The sequence below is a fragment of the Apus apus genome, chromosome 6 (assembly GCF_020740795.1).
Source record: "Apus apus isolate bApuApu2 chromosome 6, bApuApu2.pri.cur, whole genome shotgun sequence".
In the NCBI taxonomy this organism is placed as follows: Eukaryota; Metazoa; Chordata; class Aves; order Apodiformes; family Apodidae; genus Apus; species Apus apus.
Genome location: NC_067287.1, coordinates 24,649,025 through 24,671,299, shown reverse-complemented (window position 1 = coordinate 24,671,299; position 22,275 = coordinate 24,649,025). Strand labels below are relative to the sequence as shown.

General features: G+C 38.9%; 1 protein-coding gene across 4 annotated transcripts in view; it reads left to right on the top strand.

Moving 5' to 3' along the window:
- Positions 1-602: 602 nt before the first annotated feature.
- Positions 603-22,275, top strand: part of ZNF385B (zinc finger protein 385B) — a 163,728-nt gene continuing 142,055 nt past the window's right edge. The window contains exon 1 of one of the 4 annotated variants that reach the window (XM_051623126.1): positions 603-665. Coding sequence is in view for 2 of the 4 variants with exons in the window: in XM_051623135.1 (XP_051479095.1) it covers positions 2,018-2,090 (73 nt within the window). In the remaining 2 variants the exon portion in view is untranslated. Of the gene's footprint in view, positions 666-1,950; positions 2,091-7,184; positions 7,209-22,275 lie in introns of those variants that run through there. The other 3 variants (XM_051623135.1, XM_051623128.1, XM_051623127.1) reach the window with 3 other exon arrangements.

Genomic DNA, 22,275 nt, shown 5'->3' with positions numbered 1-22,275 from the left:
CACCATGTTCTGCAGGAGGGATGTTCAAGTTCTAGAAGCTGTAAAAATATTTATGCCTAAGTTTGTATCGATTTTCATGTTTGTAGTGTAGAGTGGTGTTATTTTTCTATTCAAGCGTACTTACCAAAACGGATGTGACCAGTGGAATGTTTATGTTTAAGTTACAGTTTTGTACAGTTTACAAAACAAAACTTCTTAGTAAGGCTCAGTGTTTTGCAGCACTCCGAGGTGGGCTGGCAAAGTCAAAACTTTGGGTGTCCCGCTAGCGGCTTGTTTATGAGAAGAGAAGCCCCTAATAACCATAAACTGAAGGGGGACAAGAAAGTCACGGTGTTCCAGCTGGGGTTTGGGGTGGGGTTTTTTTTTAAGCTGTTGCTGCTGGGACATGGCTGTGGTGCGTTCCTCTCCTTCGCAGAGGAATCGGGGAATGCGGAGGTAACAGGGAGCGGCCACCCCTGCCTTGTCGGGGCGCGGAAATAAACGCGCCGAGCTGGGGACCCGCTTCCCCGGCCTCGCGCCCCACCTGAGCCCGCCGAGGCGGGGCCGCAGCCCGCGGGGCCGCATGCGCGGGAGCGGCGGGAGCGGCGGGGCCGGGAGGCGTTCGCCTCGGTCCGGCCGGAGCGGAGCGGAGCTGCCTCCGCCGCTGCCTCTCGTCGGCAGCTGAGGTAAGGGGCGGGCTTTACCCGGGGGCTCGGCAGGTGCTGCGGGGACCTTCCTCCACGTCACGGCGCAGCGGGGGAGTTGGGGCGAGCGCTCGGAGCGCCGGGGATGCCCAGCCCGGAGCCCCCGGGCGGGACCCCCCGCTCCGCTCCGCCGGGCGAACTTTGCCGGCGCTGTGGGCGCGGAGCCCGCGGCTGGCGGAGCCCGCGGGTCTCCGGAGGGTCTCCGGAGGGTCTCCGCTGCCCGGCGGCTCCCGCAGCCTGCGCTCGGTTCCGGAGGAGGCGAGACGCGCCGCTCAAGGGGTCAGGGTCTTCAGCGGCGCGTGAGCTCTGCGCAGCGGTTTTTCTCACCTGGGAAAGGTGCGGGGCTGCGGGCCGGGGCTGCGGGCCGGGGCTGCGGGCTGGACCGGTTTTCTGGCGAACTGAGTGACTTTTAGAAATAATAGTTGTGTGAGCATAGCTCGGCTTTCTTGTTTTATAAATCACGACTTTGTGGAAGGTAAGGTGGAATTAACTTGCGTGAAGGAGTCATCCTTGATGAGCTAATTAGCAGTAATAACTGTAAGTACCTGGCAAGCTTCTTCATCAGAAGCACCTGGGCGGTGGCGGCATACTTAAAGTGTCAAACTTTGGGTCCCCTTGGCACCGTGTTTCAAAGCAGGTCAGAGAGAGTCGGGTGCGAGGCTGTGTTTTCTGTGGATACGGTCACAGAATTTCCTTGTTTCGGGGGAGATGTCAGAAAATTCATGCCTGTGTGAATGCTCATGTTTGTTTTCTGTTGATTTTTTGACTCCTAAACAGAGAGCTCTCTTCACGGGTTTTAAATCTTCTGGGCACTAGGTCTTTATTGTTAAGCTTGAATGGAAAAGTCACAGAAGCGTGGCACTGTGGGCACTCAGAAGTTTGCATAAATCTTCAGCGTGAACCTGAACTCCAGCTAACTACTGCAGGAAGAGAGATGGTAGTTTTATTTACCATTCTCTTTGCTATTACTTAAGCGATGTCTTTCACAAAGTAAAAAAGAGAGGTGCGAAACAAGCCCTCTGATAATGTAAAAAGCCTGTAAGGTTTCTTATCTGAACGAAACGTGTTGTGAAAAGGTAGCGTGAAAAACTTCAGTTAATGGGGATGCGGCTGTGTGATTGCAACAGATGTAGCTGAAGCGTTGCTGCTGCAGCTCCGGAATGAGGTAAGGACACTGGTGAGATGCCCAGGCTGGTGAATACAGGAGGGATGTGTTCTCTGAAGTTTCTGCCTTCCATGGCAGTGTTGCACTCACCAGTGGATGCAGCCGCCCCCTGCCCTGTTCCTTAAGTTCTGAAAAGGAGAAAAATGTGTCTTTGCACTGTTCAGACCTGATGCTGGACAGGTTTGAATGGGTTATGCTGCTACTCCAAATAAGTAATCTTGCTGCTCCTTCCAACTCACCAGGTCAGTAAACTTCTTAGAGGAATGGATGAGGTTTTTCTTCTTTTTGCTTGATAGGGTGTTCCTCCATGGGGCAGACTGTTTTCTGGTGCTTGGTCTTGCCAGGTTGGTTTCTGTACCTTACACCTTTTCCAGTAAGCAGGGATTGATGTGATTGTGTGAAACCTGAAGGTAGAAGAGAAACTGGGAGCTGTGAAATTGATCACATTACTAACGTATTTTTTCATTGTTTGGTAAAATAAACCACAAGGTAGTAAGAAATTAGAAAGGAAACAATTTTCTTGTACGCTGTTTTCACTGAGTTATCAAAAGTTTTGTTTCTTCCCCAGTGAATAATATGATGCTTGGTTAAACTTAAAAGTATTCACAAAAATTAGCTGGTGTTAAGATATTGTGCCATCTTACCTCTTTCCACGCTAGTGGGAGCTGCCTGTTGCCCCTGTGCTCCGTATGTGCTGCACCCTTTTTCTCACCAGGGATTCATGTACTCACACCAGCATGAATCTCTCTTAACCAGCTGTTCTCTGTGTCTGCATCTTTTTTTTTCAAGTTTTAATTGAAAGGTTATCTTCCTCCTTGAGTACAGTTGCTCAGGGATAAGGCAGTATAAAAGCAGGAAAAAGCCTTGTGGAAGATAATCTTATGGGGAAGTGTAGGCTTGTTAGTTAATTAGCTTTGCAGATCCTAGGATTTCAAACAGCAATGTGGATTGCTGCATAGAACTTAACAGATGCTTAACCATTGTTGCAGTCTTTGCTCTCCAGGTTATCACTAGGGACTGCGGTTCAAGAATATTTGCTCCAAGAATTTGAGAAATTATGAAATGAGGCATTGGTGTTATTTTAAAAGTAAGCATATTACAGCTGTGGTAGTCTCAAATACTGAAGTATTCATCAGGCTGTGTTGGGATGTAGCAGACTATGGAACTGGAGTGCAAGGTTTTCTGTAGTGTACTGAAATATACTGCAAAGCTTAGGTCATCTGTAGTTAACGGGAAGAGATGATCTTGCAGTCTGAATAGCTTGTTTTCTGAAATTCGCTTCCTTGTGTGCTCTAAAACCATTGAAATTCCTTGAATTCAACTTGTATCAGATAAATATTTCAGTCCTGTAACTGACATTTCATTTGGAAAATTGTAGTAGTTAATGTGTGTCAGCCACCAAGATACAAGCATGAATATCCTATTAGATGTGCTTCTGTATGAGCTTTGATTCAGAAAAGGTAGACACAGATGTTAAATGCCATAATATCCAAGTTAACAAAGGGGAAAATTTTCCCAAATCCATAGACTGCACTTTGCATATTTTATCCTCAAGTTGATGAATGCACAGGGAGTTGAAGGAATTACAGGAACTTCGCTGTCCTGTGTGACTGTGATATCCCTCTAGCTGCATAGGTTGGTAGATTCTCACTAGATGCTCTATTTGCCTGACTTTACAGATGCAGTTCAAATACTGGTTAAAGGGCTATTTTCTGTTATTTTGCCCACACGTGCAAAATGCACAGGTTCTTTTCAGAGGTAAAATTTCTCTTTTTACTGCAGCTTCACAGAGCATGTACAGTCTTCCTATAGTAAGTTTGTGGATTTCATTATTTAACAAACTACAGCTTGTTGAAAACAAAGCATCCAAAATATTTTGAATGTTTGTATCATAAGGATTAAAAAAAAAAACACATCTCATAAAATCAGTCTGTTTTCCTATTTTACATAATGCAATGAGCAAACTGGGGAGTTATGACAAAAGTCGTATCTGACCATGTCATTCTGTGTTGGAGAAGGTGATGCAAAGCAGTAGCTAGTATTCTAATACAGTTACATTCAATGAAACATATATTATTAAACAAGCATTGCTTAATTTATGGCATCAATAGTATGCTGGTATAAATAACAAAATATTTAGTAATTTGTTTTGGTATAATGTGGCTTTTAATGATAGGAGGTCAAGGTCTTACTCTGCCAAAACAAAAGCCTTTTTTTCTTATACCCTGCAGTACATCACATTTCATGAAGTTGAGCTAATATTTCCAAGAGTGATGAATCATGCCCATTAACTTTGGCAGTTTTATTATGTTTCCTTTCCAGATGAGTGTACTCATCAGATCGTCTGCAATAACTCTTTTGAGTTTCTCAAATGTAAAGTGTAGAATCTTAACACATAGGTTGTATATTTTGCATGCAACTGTGATTTTTCTTATGTATTAGCTAAAGCTGACATTGCTTTCTATAAACATATTAATTGACATGTTAAAAATTCATTAGAGAACCTGAGCTGCCAAGGTTTGTAAAAATAGAAGCCTAGAAGCCTAGTTAGATTGTAAAACAATCTAATTATATCAGTGCAGGTCCAGTCCTTTGCTTATCAGTATTGGTACCTTATCAATTTGCTGCTGTTGAACTGCCAAACTGATCTTGTAATGACAGGTGGTGCTAATACACAGGTAGGCATGTGAGAGCTGTGCTGTTTGCAATAATGATGATCATTTGAATATGAGCAAGTTGAGCTGTTATGAAAACATTGCTAATACTTCATTCCTCAGTGAAATGATTCAATAATGCTTTCTTGACATAACTTTTTTTGGTGTTAAACATTGGTAATAAGGAATTAAAAGGAGGAGGTTAGTTAAATATGACTACAAGTAGGCAGCTAAAGTCCTTTTCACCTCACTTTATATACCTAAATTATTTTCAGTTACATAGTCTTTCTTGAATGCAGAGGCTTCGGTTTACAGATTGGTGAAATGCACTTTCTTCTGTGGCAGAATGCAGGGTCTGCATAATTATGTATCTTCATTCTAGACCTGGTGATTTTGTTGTGTGATAGGATGATGTGATAGTGGTATTGGTAAAATGCTGTGATTCTGGAACATCCTGGACAGTGTTTCATTGCTCTTGGATTTCTATTAGCAAACTGTTTGGTGCAGACATGCCAGTGCTGAAAGTATGGAGGACTCGAGGCACACCTGTGACGGAGTAATTCATTCTGCCTGTGAAGTAGGTTAAGTCTTGTGTACAAAGGAAGACTATGTAACTGTTTACCACAGGCACTGAAGAGCAATTCTGTACCTGACTGAAATGGTAGGGTTAGGGTCATGAGAGCAAAGGAAAATTAACAGAGGTGAAGCTTGAATTATATTGTGATGTAAAAACATGCTTTTGTTGTTTTTATTGGGTTTTTTTTGCCTTGTGTTTTGTTTTATTTTTATTTAATGTGTTATGGTATTTTCATGGTTTGTGAGGCTTTTGGTGCATGGTGGCAGCCAAAATGCTGCCATTCTACAATCAGTGTTATCTAATGCCAAGTGGTTAATCATCAATTTACTTCGCAGTGGCAGCTGTAGTGCTGATTCCCTGCAGAGAATGCCACCTACTGAATCTGTAGCACTACTAAGCATTACTAAGCTTGTAAGATCTAATGAGTTTATAGCAGAAGTGGTTATGGCTGTAGGTCCTGTTGTTCTCTCTGTATATACTTGTGCAGGTACCAGAAAGTTAAATATATGGTGGGAGATTTTGTTTAACAGCTCATGATGTTCAGTTTTAATTTGACACTTCTCAGTATATCCCATTTAAATGCAGTAGACTATCAGGTCTCTGTAGTCCTATTAAATTTTATACAATTTCAAAGATTGATTAATTTAAGTATCAGTGATATTACAGGCAGCATCAGTACTGTGTGCTTCAACATAGGAAGAGACGAAAAAAAATGTGATTTTTATGTAACATAGTTTATACTTTACACTGTTTGCTTGTGTCTATCATAATTTTGAGCTTTAAAAATGAGCTTGTTTTCTTAAGCCATGGAAAAAAAAATTGAGCATAGAGACTCATTATCAAGATATATGAAAGACAAGATGAATTTGTAGTAAGCATTCTCAAAGTTCTTACTTTGCCTTATGCAGCAGAAAATTTAAAAAAAAAGTATAGGAATCTCCTAATGGGATTTTATAATGGAAATGCAAATATAAGCTAGCAGAAGAGTACCTAGTTTCTGTCTTTGCATGACTGCATGTGGAAAAAAAAAAATTGCATTATCTTCCTTCCTTTTGCCACCTGCTAATAATTGGATGGTGAATCTTTGACTTGCAATTGCAAATGTATGTAAGTGTCTAGATACAGTTCATCTTTCTTTTAAAATTAGATAATTTAATGCATGTTACTAGTTAAGAAAACCCCTTATAAATCGGTGTCAAAGCTTTATGGAAAAAGATTCTGCCTTTGCCTGTTCTGCAGTCTGTTATCTGCAATGCAGGTGCAGTCTATGCCAGACAGCTGCACATTTGGTAGATTGTGGGGCCTGTGTGTAGTCAGTACCATGTCTGATGCTTAACTTGGTCCCCTGTTAATCAGAGAAAGAAGAATACCCATATAATAGACATCAAGCAGCATTAAGACAACTTAAAAATTGTGAAGTTAACTGTTTGAAACTGAGCAAATGCCAGAAAGTATTGTCTCTACAACCTTAACTGACCCTGCTGGTGTGTATAATCCCAAGTAATTTTTTTTTATTTTTTTTTTTCTGTGGGATTATCACCAGGCACAGGATAGGCAATGCTTGCTTACTGACAAATAAGTCTTCCTGCATCTCTCAGTGTGTAGCTTGCCACTCGACCCTTATTTTGAGTCTGTGCGCTTTTTCTGTGGTTTTCAGCCTATAGTAGCTGTGTGCTTCACAAACAGTAAAAAAATAAAATTTATCTTTGCAACACTTCCATGACATAAGTTAATGGCCTTCTTCTGAGCTGCAGGTGGAGTTTGATCACAGCAAGAGGTCTTCAGAAATGTTAGATGCTCAGTTGGGGTCATAGGGACTGGTATGTCAACACTTGGAATGGTGTAACGTGTTCAATGCAGAGTTTCTGTTGCCTTGAGTGACAGGCATGAGCATTCAGTGCTTTTATATAGTAGAGCTTACAATTATGGAGTCAGGATCTCAGAAAACCCTTTGTAACTAGTGATTGTGGAAGGGCTGCTTTAAGCAACTTGCCTAGCACTGCTAGCCGCTCTGTGGTAGAGCCCAGGCTACCAAGATCCTGCACTGCAGCATTCAAGTGCCCTAACCTTGAGAGAATCTTTTTTTCTTACAGTCTTCTTCTTTTCTTCCAACTTCTACAGCAAATGAGGTATTTATTTTTTCAGGATATAGTTGTTTTTATGACTTCTGTTGATTGTCTTGATTCACTTCCAGGCTGTGAGGGGAGGAAAAACATGATCTCACAATGTAAGGAGCCTGCTAGCAAAAAAAAAAAAAGCAAGCTATACAATCTGTAAATTCTGTCCTGAGGAGTAATGGTAAATCTTGAATCAATGCTTTTCAAATGTCTAGATCCAGAATCTGGCTTCTGGAATGACTGAAGGAATGAACTTTATACTACAATGTGGAGCAGTGTTAGAGGCTTGATGTGCTCTGTCTTAAGTTTTGCTGGTATATTCTCAGATACCATCAGATCTCAGTCTGGAGAAGTTCAGCACATCCTGTTAAACAGGTGACATCAAAAGCAGCACAACCTTACTGTAGACAGTTTTGGGCAGCCAAAATGGAGTTAAGACACTCCTAGTCCCATAGATAATATGAAAAATATTAAGTAATCTAACATATAGTTAGGGTTGTTTGATGCTGTTGCCTTATTCTATATAGTGTTAAGTGGCTCAAAATTAATATGTGATGTCTGCAAGGGTATAAAAGAAATTGTGAAGATGGAAATTGCTCTTCTCGTAGAAGTATCTGAGGCTGCTGTTGCTTTACCGATCTAGGTTTGAATAACACTAAATCCACTGTACTCAGGTCCCCTTCTTGACTTGCTCTGGAGCAAGTGATATTCCTGAAAGGCTATACAAGAGCTGCTTACACTGCCATTTTCTTGCTCCTTCAAACAAGTTTAGGAAAACATTTCAAGTCAAATTCTGTTGTCTTTTCTTGGCGTGCGAGTTAGTCTCTCACACTTAAGAATGCTGCAAAAATAGCTTAAGAACCTAGACAATGGAGCTTTATAGACTTTAGCAAGCCTCAAAGAAAGTTACATTGGTGATCACTAATAACAAGTGTTGACAAAAATAATATAAAAATTTGATTATGTTGTCCACCGTGTTGCAATGCCATGTGTTAACTCCATAAATTTGATGAACCCTAATTGTCCCCTTCATAATTACAGTTTATCATGTAACCCAAATAGGATGGGGAGGAGAAAGTGAGAGGTAGACAAAACAGGGATTCTGTAATGTTCATTTAATTCTTTAAATGAATTTGCATGAGCTGATATTTCTGCATATAACTTGGTGGCAGTTTGTTGTTGCAATTTAAAAAAGCTGGGGAAACCTCTGCCCTTTAAGAAACTCCATGGACCTCTTATCTGTTATTGATGGCTCTCGAGCTTCTCACCTTGCTTTCTTATCTGTAAACTAGAATATTGATCAAGTTTCTGTATTGTAGGTTTGTAAGAAAGGATTTTCATTTTCCTCATTGGTAAAGTGGACATCTAGATATTGAGCAAGGATAGGAAAACTTCCTTCTCATTCAGAGGGAAAGTTTTATACTGATCTAATTTGGCTAATGTTTTTTTGTTTGTTTGTTTGTTTGTTTTAAAAAGCACACACTGGGGTTAATCCCTAGATGATATGGCCCAGAAGGGCTGCAAGGAGTCTGTGGCTGGCAAGGACGTGTGGGGTTTGTAATCTCTACATACAGCACAGTAGCCACTTCCTGCCTCCTGTGCTGCATGCAGCTGATCAGAGGGTTGATTCAGCATGTGGTTGTGATAACTGTGGGAACTGTCATGGGGGGTTAGAGTCAATTGCATGTTTCATGCTGACCCTGAGGGTCTTGGCAGGTTTACTTTTGTTTGCTACTACTGTATAAATGTGTTTGTAATATTAACATGATGTTTTGTATGGAGTGGCTCTTGGCTTTACAGAACTAGAGATCACATTTTGTGTGACACTGCATCAAAGTTTTAAATGTTTCTGGTTGTGTTTTTGACCTTTTAAAATCAGTTTCTGTCATTTATTATTGTGTTGCTACTGTGATGCTGCTGCTTTCATCTTACGAGAACCCTCAAATTCCATTCCTGTCAATGACTTGTTGCAAAAAACATTTTTAAAATACTTTAAAGTTGAAGTAGCAGGCATTGGGCATAGATGATACTTTATTTTGTTTAAAAAGATTATTTCAGCTTGTATTTCTGAACAGGCTAGTTTTTAAAAATGGGCATTAGTGATTTTTTTAAACATTTTCAGAATCTCTCTAAAATGCTTGTTACTAGGTTTTGTATTTTATGTTTTCCAAAAAGCCACAGGCAGAACTTAATTTACTTATCAGAGTACTGCCAAATGCTTATGGTTAGTAGGATAGCATGAAGATGAAAAACGATCTCAAGGAAGCTTAGCTTTTGAAGGTCATGGAAAAGCAAGCTATGGTTTCGTGGGCTGGCTGCAGGCACCTGTCCAGTCCCTGCTGCTTGTCCCTGCCACTCCTGATTGTCCTCCATACCTGCCTCTTTGTAGGCACCCCAGGCAGCTTAATGCCTTGGTCTCTGGCCTTTCCTCCAGTAGTTGTATTTCTTGGCTTTTCTCATTTCTTCACTCCTAAATTGACCTGGTGAGTTTTAGAATTTGACCTAGCTGTGCATCTGATCCATGTACGGCTTCTGGACTGCAAGCTAATTCTACACGTTACAAGAGTGGCCAGTGACTCCCTGGGATACTTGCGATAGCCAAGCAAAACACGAATCTTCAGATGAGTTCTGCCCTGTTTTTAATAAAAATATTATTGAGTCCCTTTTCCAGTCAATCAAGCTTGGAATAAATTTTTCACATACCTATTTTTTGCCTTCAGTAGAATGAAAGAATGGTCTTTATTTTTAAAGCTCTGTTTTCAGACTTGAGTATACACTCAGAGTGCAAAAACATTTGCTCTTCCTTGTTTTAAGGTATTTGGTGGGAAAACCAAAGTTAGGAATATGAGTAGAGGACTGCATATAAGCACTTGCATATTCCTTGCAGTTGCACATTTTTGAGACTGATGAATAGGTATATTTTTAAATGTAGATGGTTAATAAATTAATTTTCTTGCATTTGATGAATTCCTTTAGTAGCTAAACCAAGGCCACTAAAAATAGGGTGAAGGAGGAATAAAATAAAACACAAATACATGTATCTAAAAATCCTTTAGAGAAAAAGTTCTTGGAGTTAGAGGATCATCCTCCTGCTGTATTTTATATGGCCTTGGTATAATGGATTTCTTGCCCACTAACTAGGTGTCACAATAATCTTATGCATATTTAAAAGCTCTCTTGGGTTTTAATATAAATTTCGGTTTACGTGTCTGCATCAGATTTACCTCTAACCTTTCAAATAAGGTATTTTATGACATAATTGCAGAGACTTAGAAATCTGGTATCAGGAAATAGATTGTTTTTTTTCTCAAGTGAGCTATACCTTATTGGCAAAGGAATCCTGTAAATAGCCTAAAGTGCTAACACTTAACTGCTGGATTTAGAGGCATTTGATTAATGCTTTGCCTTAATGCATGTAGAGATTTCTTGGGTGGTGAATTTATGTCTTCAGAAGCTTAGGAGTTTAATTGGAAAAAAAAAATTTTACTAAGTTCAAAGACTTTTTACAAGACTGCACTGCTACACATCTGTGCAAGACAGAATTAAGTCTGTCATTAAAAAAGAAAAAAAAGGGCTGACTCAGGGTTTCATGAGGCTTCCATGCTAGGAAATTAACTGTTGATGTCTTTCAGATGACAATGCCCACCTCTTGGAAGAAAATACATCCCTGCTTGAAGTGTCTTCTAATGTTTGACAATATTTTGTACAAAATATGTCCAATTTCCGAGATCTCTGATATGTAACACTGTAAAATTATATGCTTAGCTGACCCTTTAATTAGCTCTCATTCTGTCTCGCATGATTTATAGCTTCATGACTTCTATGTAAAAATGATATATGACTTAATGAAGTGGAAAGCTAGAATGAGTTCACACTTCTAGTTGTTATTGGCTTCCCCTAGCTAGGTGACTGGTGTGCTGGAGGAGAAGAAAGCAGCTGTAAGCCTCCTCTCATTTATTATGGCAAGGATGTAAAAGTCTGTGTTGCTGTGACTTATGGTCGTTTACTTCCTTGTCACATATACAGCTCATTGGAGTGAGGAGGAAATGTGCATCTGTTTCACATATTCAGAACCTAGCTCTAACTTTTTATTGATACTAGAGAAATAATATTCCAGGGTTATTTAATTCCAGTGACAGGGTGGAAAACCCTTAGCAGGCCAACTGTTTTTATTAGCTTTGAGTTTTTGGTGAGAGTTTTTTCAAATGGTTACTTTGAATCTGTTAGTAACTCTTTTTAAGAAGTACTTACTGTTACTCTAACACCAAAAAGTTTCCCTAGTTATGTTTCTATTAGTTTCAGAATGGTTGGCTTTGCAAATACATCTTTTATATAGCACTTCTGATATTCTTAACTACAGTATGGTAAACCTCAAGTTAATTAATTCTGGATTCTTAATAATTTAAGTGGTCTAAGTGTGTCTTCTGGACTGGGGAGGGGGAAAAAATCAGGGATATCACAGAAATGAGCTGACTTCAGCCTTGTTTTGATCTGCAGAAATCATTTGATGTCTATTTGGGGCAGTAATTGCTGGAAGGACATATGAAATACAGGAGTAGAACAAGAGGTCCTTTTTATTTTGCCATGCAGCTGCATAGTTTAAGAACTATCACATTCTGCCAAGAGTGCAGTAACAGTACATGTATACCTGTTTGTGGCATCTGTATGGGACAGCAACACAGATACATTTAATTCTGAATCTGATGTGATCTTACAGGCATTTGCTACATATTCCAGGAGTCATCCATTCCTTATTTAGTCTGTAGTCCTATCCATGGAGCCATGAAGGCTAGAGCCTTTTCTGGGTTAAATGTGAGAATTGGGGTCTGTGCCAGGAGATCTGCAGGTATATCCTTTTTCTGGTTTGGGTTGTTGTTGCTGTTTTTGTTTGTTTGTTGTTTTTTTGCTGGTGTTTGGTTTTTTTGTGTGGAGGGGTTTTTTTTGGTTGGTTGGGTTTTTGTCCCCCTTTCTCTCTTATGAAGCTTGAATTTACTGCTCTTGATCTTCAAAGAACTGTGTGGTACCTTTGCAGTTTATATGATGCAGTGAACATGAACTAGTGAGTTTGTAAGTGAATACTGTGACCTACTCCCGTAATGGGAGATAGGGTTTCTCATATAGAATTTGGGGTTCACAGAGGATAATATTTTTCTACTGCCAGACATTTATCCATTAATTATTTAAAGGTCTGTAGAATTTACAAGTTTTTCCTTCAGTTTTCTGATCACTTTCTCATGTTCATATATATTTGTGCAGTGTTTGCAAACTTTACAATCTCTTTTGGGACAGCCAGTCCAGGATTTTTAGGTATCTGGGGGAAAAAAAAAACACCAAAACAGCACTCCCCCTCTTCCCACTGCTCACCAAGCACTGGCACCGCATCTAATTGTGTGAGTGGGCTGTTCAGGTCATTGTTGTATTTATATCTTTGGCTTCTGAGCATTGGACTCTTGTAATACTTTTAAATGTGAGTAGAATAGAAACTGTGACTTGCCATTGTACAATTGCAGTTTGTGCTTACTTCATGGTTGCCGTTAAGATAACAGAAATACAGTGTTGAAGGAGCTATGCAACCTTCTGAGGTTGTGGCAGAGCTTAAGAAATTAGTGAAAAGCAAAGTTTACGGGCTTTTGGAAAGGTAGATCAGTCCACTTAAAATCTATATTTGGTGATGTGTTAGTTTGCAATTCCAGAAGTGAATTATAGAAGCTTTCCCAACACTTCTGAGATTGTTGCAACTTCTGGGAAATCTCAAACAGGCTGTAATTTCTGCTAGGCCTTTCAAGGGACTGTTTTGTAGTATGTAATTGCTCAAAGTACAAGGAACATCAAAAGAACCATTTCCAGAGTGAAGTAAGGAGTAGACATGCCACTCTCTGAATAAACAGTACTTGCTGGCAGAATGACAAATTTTATACTGCAAACCCCCTCCTGCCCTATATTCTGCTATGTAAGATGATCTGCTTCTCTCCTCTCAAATCTGAAAAGGTTTGTATATCAGGCTTGTCTCAGTCGTAAAACTGAATTTGGGGAATGGTGGTGGTTCTTGATTCTCTGTGTGCATTATTTTGCCTACGAGGTAGGCTGAGGTCACCTTCTGAGAGAGGCTCTGCATGTGAATGAGGTTATATTAAGGAAATGGACATTTTCTTTCTAGTATAGGTCATCAGTTAGGATTAAGTTTTAGTTAATATTAAATATAAGCACCTGTGCTGAGGAGGCATTGTAAGTAATCATATTTAGACTTGCATAAGGTAATAGGTACAGTTGCAATTTAGATCACCCAGCCTCTTAATTTTTCTTTGGGAATGTTTATACAGTTCTGAGTTGGCTCATCCTGTCTTAACTTGAGATATGATCAGTTTTATTTTACATCATGATAACTTTTGTGGGGAGTTTAAGTTTTAATTACACATTTTTTTCTGAGTAAGAAATATGTATGTTGGTGAATATGTGAATATAATAGAATAATATTGACAATGTTTTTATGTACAAAGCTGTTTGCATATTTGCTGTCACTATTAGCTTATTACTTTACTATCCAATTGTTCTTGTTCCTGACTTTCATTTTTTGAGGTACAGATGCATTGATTTACCTGGCCTCAATCACACAAACACATTTGCATCTGTGGATCCCTCTTTTTCTAGGGTGATTGTCGCATGCTTCACTGATCCACCTGTGCAGAAGCCTTGGAGATAAGAGCCTAAGCTTATTACTGTTGAATGTAATTAGATGTTAGACTTGCACTGTAGTGCAGTTTCTTCCAAGTCTCGCCCAAGATCAACTGAAGAACAGGAATGACTGAGGATACTTTAACAGCTGAATCCTTAAAAAAAATCACTTCTCAAAATGAGAACTGAGGACTATGAGCTGTTACCATGTGTAACTTCTTGCTGAGCAAGGAGTTTTAAAATATTTCTCCTTGTTTAGTCTACTTTTAAGTAATTCTTTTCCTGTGAAATAATTTGATAAAAAAATATTATCTACGTGTTAGTATATTGATTATTTGCTGATGATGTTGCATATCTGAGTGGTGGTGTTTGCTGATAAACCTCTCTGTCCTTATGAGAAATTTGGTGTGACTGTCTAAAAGGCAGGCTCAGTATGATCAGAACAAGTATCTCCCAACTTGAATTAAATATTCTATTAAAATATAAAGCATTGGTTGCTGTGCTGGCACTCTTTAGGCTTGCTGTGTTTTAGGAACCTTGGGATTAGTGTTTATCTGCTCCAGAAAGGACACAAATCATCTAGATTAAAAGTAATCTGATTGTATTGAAGTACAAATTATAGCACAAAGGCCATTCAAGTGGGTTAAGTGACCAGGGTTGGTAAACACCATATGACTGCTGATTGGTCGATGAAAGAGTATTAACTGAAAGATAATGATGGATTTTAATCCAAATCTCTAAAGCGCGACAGCTGTAGTTCCCAAATGAGTTCACTCTCTGACAGAGTTTTAGTACACTGATTTATTTGTTCCCAACTCTTTCTCTCACATAAGAATTAATTTGAAATATAGTTCATTAATCCTATATTGAACATAGCTATTCCCTACAGCTTTCCTGTATTAGATTTCTATTCTACTTTCAGTAAACAAATTTGCTACAATTTTTATGCATATTTGAGAAATTGCAGTGTTATTATTTCAGTGCTCTGCAGTGTGCTAGGGCAAACTGTTAGTGTGATTTGGTTTAGGAAATCAGCTGATGCTTTCCTTGTTCATTACTTTTATCAACTGAGTATGAAATCCAGTGAAGTATTTAAAAAACAAAACCCAAAAGGAAACAAAAGGCACAGAGTAACTGGTATTCAATATGAACTTTTATCCAGAATGCTTACTGATGTTAATGCCTAAGAATGGCAAGTAAATCCTTATCATTGATAATAAATTATGTGAATTTGTGTAGTGTGATTTATTTCACAGGGTCTATATTTACTTTAAAAATGGGAATTGCATCACATAACAATGAATTTATTATATCCTGCTTATTTTTTAGAAGAGAATTTTCATATTTCAAAGGGGAAGAGTGGGGATTAAGATACAGCCACATTGCCTGAAAGATATTTGTTGATTGCCTCTGGCACAGATACAGCTTCCACCTGAGCTGTGCCCCAGTTCAAAATATGAGCAGAACTGGGGAGTCTTTTGCAGTGTCAGCCTAATTCACAAGAGGTCTCTGAATTAAAGACATTGGTTAAAGTGTTTGGAAACCAAAGTTGCTACCACACTCAACTTGTCAGTGTCAATTCTGATTCCTGCTCTAAATCTGGAGAGAAGTCTTTAAAATTTAAACAGAAACAAGCAAACAAACAAAAAACACTCATTGAAAGTTACCTCTGTAAAATATAGATATCTTAAGTTTTCAGTTATTCTATTTGTGATGCTTGTTTGACAGTACTGAAACAGATTTAGTGACTATGCAAGTTTGGAAAATAACATTTTGACTAAATCACTTATTCTCTAGAGAAGACTTTGGCTACAAAACAGGATTTTCCAAGGAAAAGCAGAAATTGTAATTGGAAAATTTGCAGCGATACATGTTTGAAAATTTATCCTGGAGACAAAGTCCTTAATATCCATTCATTTGCAAGGGTATCTTTGGGATTTCAGAACTCTAGTTGATTTTACATGTGATTTACTGTGGCAGATGACAATCTGTTCTGCTGACAGCTGACCTGAGTTTTCTCTGTTCGTGTTTTAGGTAAGGACTGATAACTATTTGAAAAATATAAAGTGGCATTTCATTGACAGGTTGGGTTACTGATTGAGTTGGCCATTTGGCATAAGCTGAATGAATTACAATAGCTGAGAACTCTTACTGATACTTGCCAGTTATTTTTTTTATACCTAATGACAAATGCTTAAACAACAAAAACAACAAAATTTTGCATATTGTTTGTAAGTATTTTGTTAGATGAACTGGTGATGTCTAACCTCCCTGCTTTTTAGGAATAAGGAAGGACTACTGTCATGATTGGAAATGATGAGTCCACAGCTGGATGTGAGGGAGCTGGATTGGTCACTGCTCACAATGAGTTCAGACTGAGACAGGTCCAGAGAAGCAATCTGGTTGGGGATGAGGAGATCCTGTTTTTTCATGGGAAGACTTCCTTAGTCTTGGAAAAGAAAGGCTAGGGGAATGGGGAGATTGTGAGAACATGAGGGAAAAGGAAACACCTGCCTTCTGTTGCAGTTATGGGTTGCACACACCAGGGAAAGAGAAGCTTTAAACCAACAGACAGTGTTGTTCCAGAACAAGTGGCTGGAGATCTCCCTGGAAAACCTTGTATGGCCAAATACAGATCTGATACTCAGACCTCTGTCCTGGCCGAGGTTTTTTTAGTTTGGTGGTTATTTGGGTTTTGTGGGTTTTGGTTTTTTTTTTTCCAGTCTTTTATTTCTTACAGTACTATAGCACAGCAGCAGTACAGGACTTGATCAAATGCATGACTGAGAGAACATCAATACTCCTGCCTAGCTGTCAGAATTATTGTCAGCTCTGAACATTCAAATATCTTGTCAGGTCCAAGAAGAAAATTCAAATTTGTTTCTTTTTCATTCCCTTCTTATTTTTGAGCCTTTAGGGTTCATATTTTCAGTCATCTTTGCAAGGATTAGAGAGATATTTAAAAAGCTAGAGTTCCTAGGGATTTTTATGACTGCATGAGTCAGGCTTAGGAAAAAAAGCCTAATACTTACTGCAAGATATAATTCTGAGAGCTGGCAGCCCTGAACTGATGAGTAAAGTGTCATATGCAAGAGACATATCAGATTGATAAATTAGTTTTCCTTAAGCAAACCTTTTCAGATGTTCAGTGTTTCAAAATGTTATGGTTGTTATGTCAGCACGTGAGGTATATTCAATCAGCTGGGTCTTCTTACGCAGTAAGTTCGTTTAAAACTGCCTTTTAGAAGAAATTGTGTTTGGTTATCAGCTATTCAGCAAAGTATAACTTGAGCAGAGGTCAGCTAGGTAAGCTAGTGTGAAAGTAAAGTCTTCATTAATCTACTAGAGGAATTGTTTATCACAAGGATGTTTCACATTATTAAGTCAACTGGGACATTGCATTAATTATTAAAATGTTTAGGTAGTTGAAAAACCACCAAATGTCTCCGAGGAATGTGGCAGCTTGGACAAGGGAGAGACAGCTACTGAATTAAGGTATAAAAGTCAGCTTTACTGCAATCTTAAAATTGCAAAAGGCTTTGAAAACTGAATGACCAGAGAAATATCTCATGTGAGTAAAATGGGCTCCTGAAGGATAACTTCCCCTGTAAATGCTAAAGTAAAAGCTTCTTGTTGTGCACCTCAGCATTTTCAAGTGCAAAAAATATATATTCTCTTCACACTTGTATCTTTCTAGGAGTCATATTTATTCAGGGGAGATTAACAGCCTATTTTCAGTGTGACTGCCTTCAGGAGAAGTTTATCCCTTTACAAAATGACATTTTTACTTTTTATGGAAGCAGTATGCATGAATTTCTGTGAAGAGTTCAGATTCATAGTTGTAAAATGAAAGATGAAAAAATGCTTATATCCCTAAGGACATCCCAGAATTGTATTTTGTGCAGGATGGCAGTTGAAGACTAACTGTGACTTGTGTAATTTTATTTGTAAGATCTTTTTGTGTTAAATAACTTTATTGTGGTATCAAGTTTTAATTACATTTATGATTACATAGACATTTAATAAAGATGTGATCTGCAGATAGCTGCAGTAGGATGCAGATTGGTATTTGTGGTCTCTGCAGTAGAGGAAGCAGTCTGCAATGATTGAAAGCAACTGATGGTTGTACAAGCTCATTTGAAGGATAAGGAAACTTTTTGTTAGGGCGCATGGAGAAACTCTAGCTTGTGACCCTCATTGGCCCTGGTTGCTTGTGATGATAGGAATGACAAACCCTTCTCTTTGCATATACTATTCCAGATTTTCTCTCTTTAGGTGGCCTCAAGTAAGCCACTAAGCTGTCATTTGGAGTTAACTGGCAGATTCTTTTCTTCCGCCCTGCTTCTGCCCCACGTGGTATAAATGCTGCAGGAGGTGATGCACCTGTGCTGTCTGGAGGGGGCTTCCTTCAGCATCCACTGCTGGGCTTCCTGAAGATCACTGCTGGGGCAGCTATACTGGCATAGGCTGCAGTACCAGGGGCTCTTACAGAGGGTCCCTGCAGAGACCTTTGCAACCCCTGTCTCTCATTACTTGCAGTACAGACCTTTACGATCTCCTTTGTTTGCTGTTTTTCTGATGTTAACTATTTAAAGGCAGTTTGTCCGTGTTTTGAAATCCACTTCCTAAGGTGTGATCTTAAGAAATACCTTATTTTCATCTGTGCAGAGAGTGGTGTAACCTTTATGCTTGTGCAAGGGTTAATTCCCTGCCCCAGTGAAAGGTTTTTCTTGTACCTGGTGATTTAGAAATGTTTGGAAAAATGCACTGGTGGATGGGATTTTTTTCTTTTTCTGTTTTCTCTCCTGCTTTATATCTTTATCACTGTACAAAACCAGAATTAATTAGAAGATTTAAGAATAATGGGTAGAATTATTTTATTTAGCTTGAGTGCTTGATGGACCCAGATTGGGCAAATTTATGTATTATCTATGAACCATCTATAAATGGAAATGACAGATAAAGTGAGTACGAGGAAGTTTGTGTAGTTTGTGAAGCATACAGATATAACACTGGTTCTGCTTTTTAATTGACTTTTCTTTCCTTTATATGTAATATGGTATGACAGCATAAGAGCAGAAGGATGAGAAGAATCTACAGAGATATGGGGGTAGGAAAAGAGCTGGGGCTGGGCAAGAAGTTACAAGATGAAGAACAGCTGTCAAAATCATATCAGTAGGAAGATGCAAGGAAAGGAGGCAGAAGAAACGTCCTGTCAGCAAGAAAGAAAAATTCTAAAATTTCTTCAGGACAAAGACAGCTGTACGTTTTGTGGAATTTCATCTTACTTCTTGGTCTCAGGCTCCCTGTGGTTCCCTCTGAGCTTGTGGGCTGTATGTGCCTTTTCCCCCTGATCACAGTGAGAATCCTTTGCTGCACTCAGGGTGCTAGAGGTGGGCAGAGAACCACATTGTAACATATTCTTGATTTACTGCATGTCTGTTACACTGCAACTTTACCCTTCTTTTTTTGAGCATTTAGAGAGCAATAGCCTCCTGACCTGCCTGGTCTAAAATAAACTTAAAGTAACCTAGTAGGTCTCAAAAAGTCTTATAAACTTGACAGCAGATGGCACATGCTTTTTGTTTAGCCCTGCATATACTAACTTGGTGGGTGGTAACTGCCTTAGGACAAAATCGGCATCCCACCAGTCGCCATCTGGGCTGGCAGATGACATGTGGGACTGTCATGAATAAGCATTCTGATGTTTGTAAATGTCCGAAGGAAGACACTGCTTGTTAGCTCGGCAGTTGGTGTTCAGTCAACACTGTGAGAAGCTCACTTCATGCAGTAATCAGCAAAAGCTGAATCGTGTGCCTCGGGTCCCTCTCTGTAATATGAGTGGGTGTGGGGTGGTTCCTCCATAGTTTGTTCATTTTGATGGTGAACTTGAATGGCCCTTATTTTGACAGACCTTTCATCTTTGGTTGAAGAGAGGGGACAATAGCTTTTTTGCAGATACAGAAGTGGCAATGTACATCTCCTGGCCCTTGTCTGCTCCCATTTATCCTTCTCTGCAGTGGCGGATGCACAGACAGATGTGCAAAACATGTGGATACCCACAGACAGCTTCCCGCTTCCCTCATCTTCTCTGCTCCTGGCTCTATGCACTAAGCCTGTCGTATTTTTTTTTGACACTGAGCTGGTCTGTGTATCTGCTGAAATGTATATGAAGCAACGTTTAAGAGATTGTATCTACTTTAGTGATTCAAATAGCTGACTTGACTATTCTTTTTCTCAGTACCTTCAGGACGCTTGGTGCAGAATATCTACAAGAGAGTGAGGCTTAAAATGTTTATGCAATTTAGTGCTGTTGAAATTGACAATGGCTCTTCAGTATGGTTTTGGGGTAGGTGCAATATACTGTCTGAGTCTCTTCAAGTGTTTTTACTTCTTAAGTATGACATGCAAATAGTGTACTGACTTTATATAAATTAATAGTAAAAGGGAAGAATACAAAAAAAAAGCTCAGGTTAATTTTTAATTCAAGCACTACCTTTCAGCTTAAAATTAAACTGTAAAGGTTAGTGGCATGCAAGGAAATGAGGCATGTTCATCTGTCAAATTTGTATGAGCAAATGCAGTCACTGCAACAGGCTCTTAACTGAGAGAGAGCAGAGTGGATTATCTGCAGCATGGAAGCACATGCATGAGCTATTTCTGGATCAGGATGTTAGCAAAAATAGTAAAAGGCTGCCTTATTCTTTATGACCAGAAGTGTGTACTTTGATGTTGAATAAGATGTATTCAGAATGTATTTTGCAGGCAGCAGTCACTTAAAACCAGAGGTGACTGGTAGCTCAAGTTTAGGAGAAGTCTGTGCAAGTCTGTGGATGGGCAGAAAGAACTGGGGAATGGCTGTACTGTAGACTCCACCAGAGGCCTCTGCAGTGAGTATCAGCACAAAATATGCTTAACTGTGGTTCCTTTAAACAAGAAGACAGGAAATGAAGGGCTACATTCAAGGCAATGCCAGTTTTAATCTGGTCCCTTCCTGCAGGTGATTTCAAACTAGGTCACCCACTTGTCTGCTTTTATGGTCTGTCACTACTGGACAGATAATTCTTTCATAAGTTGATCATAAATCTTAAGCAGTTAATAGGAAAAAAACATGTTATGTCCCTTTACCTTTGTACTGTAAGGGAACATTGCTTTCAATATTTTTTCTGTTCCAAAGGAGAATCAATAGTTTACATGGATTTTAACGGCCTTTTATGGATGACTAATCTGGGACCATCCTTTTAGCAGCTTGATGTTCACTGCCACTGATCATGCTTGCAGTTTTGAGCAGGATTTTCTCTCAGAATTCTTAAGTGCTGTCAAGCCAACGTGTGTCCATCTCACCCTATTTCTGAACATAGCTTGTTCTTTGTTCATGCCCAGCTATTCTTTTCACACAGTCCTCAGAGTTCTTGCTATTGTGTCTGAAAACTCTTTTGCAGCATTACTGCACTTCATTCTGAATTAATGGTTTCCAGTAGAACTTATATTCAGCTCCTAGCATTGTCAGACATAAGCTATATGAACAGGAAAGTTACCTACTTTGCCTGGCTTTCCCTTTCACTTCCTTTTATGCTCAGGTGAATTCTTGATATTTTTAAGAAAGCTGAGAAATTATTTTTGCTTCCTGAAACCAAAGCTTTACATACTCTGTACCTGTGATTAAGCTCAAGCAATATAAAGCAACAGTCAGGTACAAACACTCTGTGGGAATCTCCCATTATGTCAGTGGATTTTGATCTTTATTCACACAAGTTCATGCCTAAAATGTTCTTTTATAATTAAAGTAGATGCTTCACTAGAGGTAGCTTACATCAGGTACCAGTTCTTCAATTAGCAGAAAGGCATTTAACGATAAGTGTTAAAGTTATCTTATGCTTTAAGATATTATTCTAAAACATAGAAAAAATAGATTTTAAAAAAACCCTGTTTTTTCCAGTCTTTTTATTGTTGAAGACAGTTTCAAACTATATCCTCTACATTATTTTCCTTTTTAAAGTTCATTTGCAGCTCTTCTGAGTCGTAAAATCTGGTGGAGACACATCAAATTAGGGTTTTGTGTTACTCAATTTAGATGTTTTCTTCTATAGAGGAATACAAAAGGAGTCCTTTAATTTAAAAGAATACTTGGGTATAACACTTAGAAATATGCAAGTAAAAACCACAATCTGGCAACTTTATAGACGTTTAGAGATTTAGGAAACAGTCTTAGGAAATTATCTTAGAGACAATATAAATCAATGTATGTTATTACTAATTGCTAAGTCAATTCCCTAGTCTCAAAGAAGCAGATTGTGAAGATGGGCAAAATTAGGAATACACTTAAGAAAACTCACTTTGTTAATTTCTACTTGGAAAAATTAAGTTTAGGATTGTTTTACTTACTTTTTGAGGAATTGTTATTAAA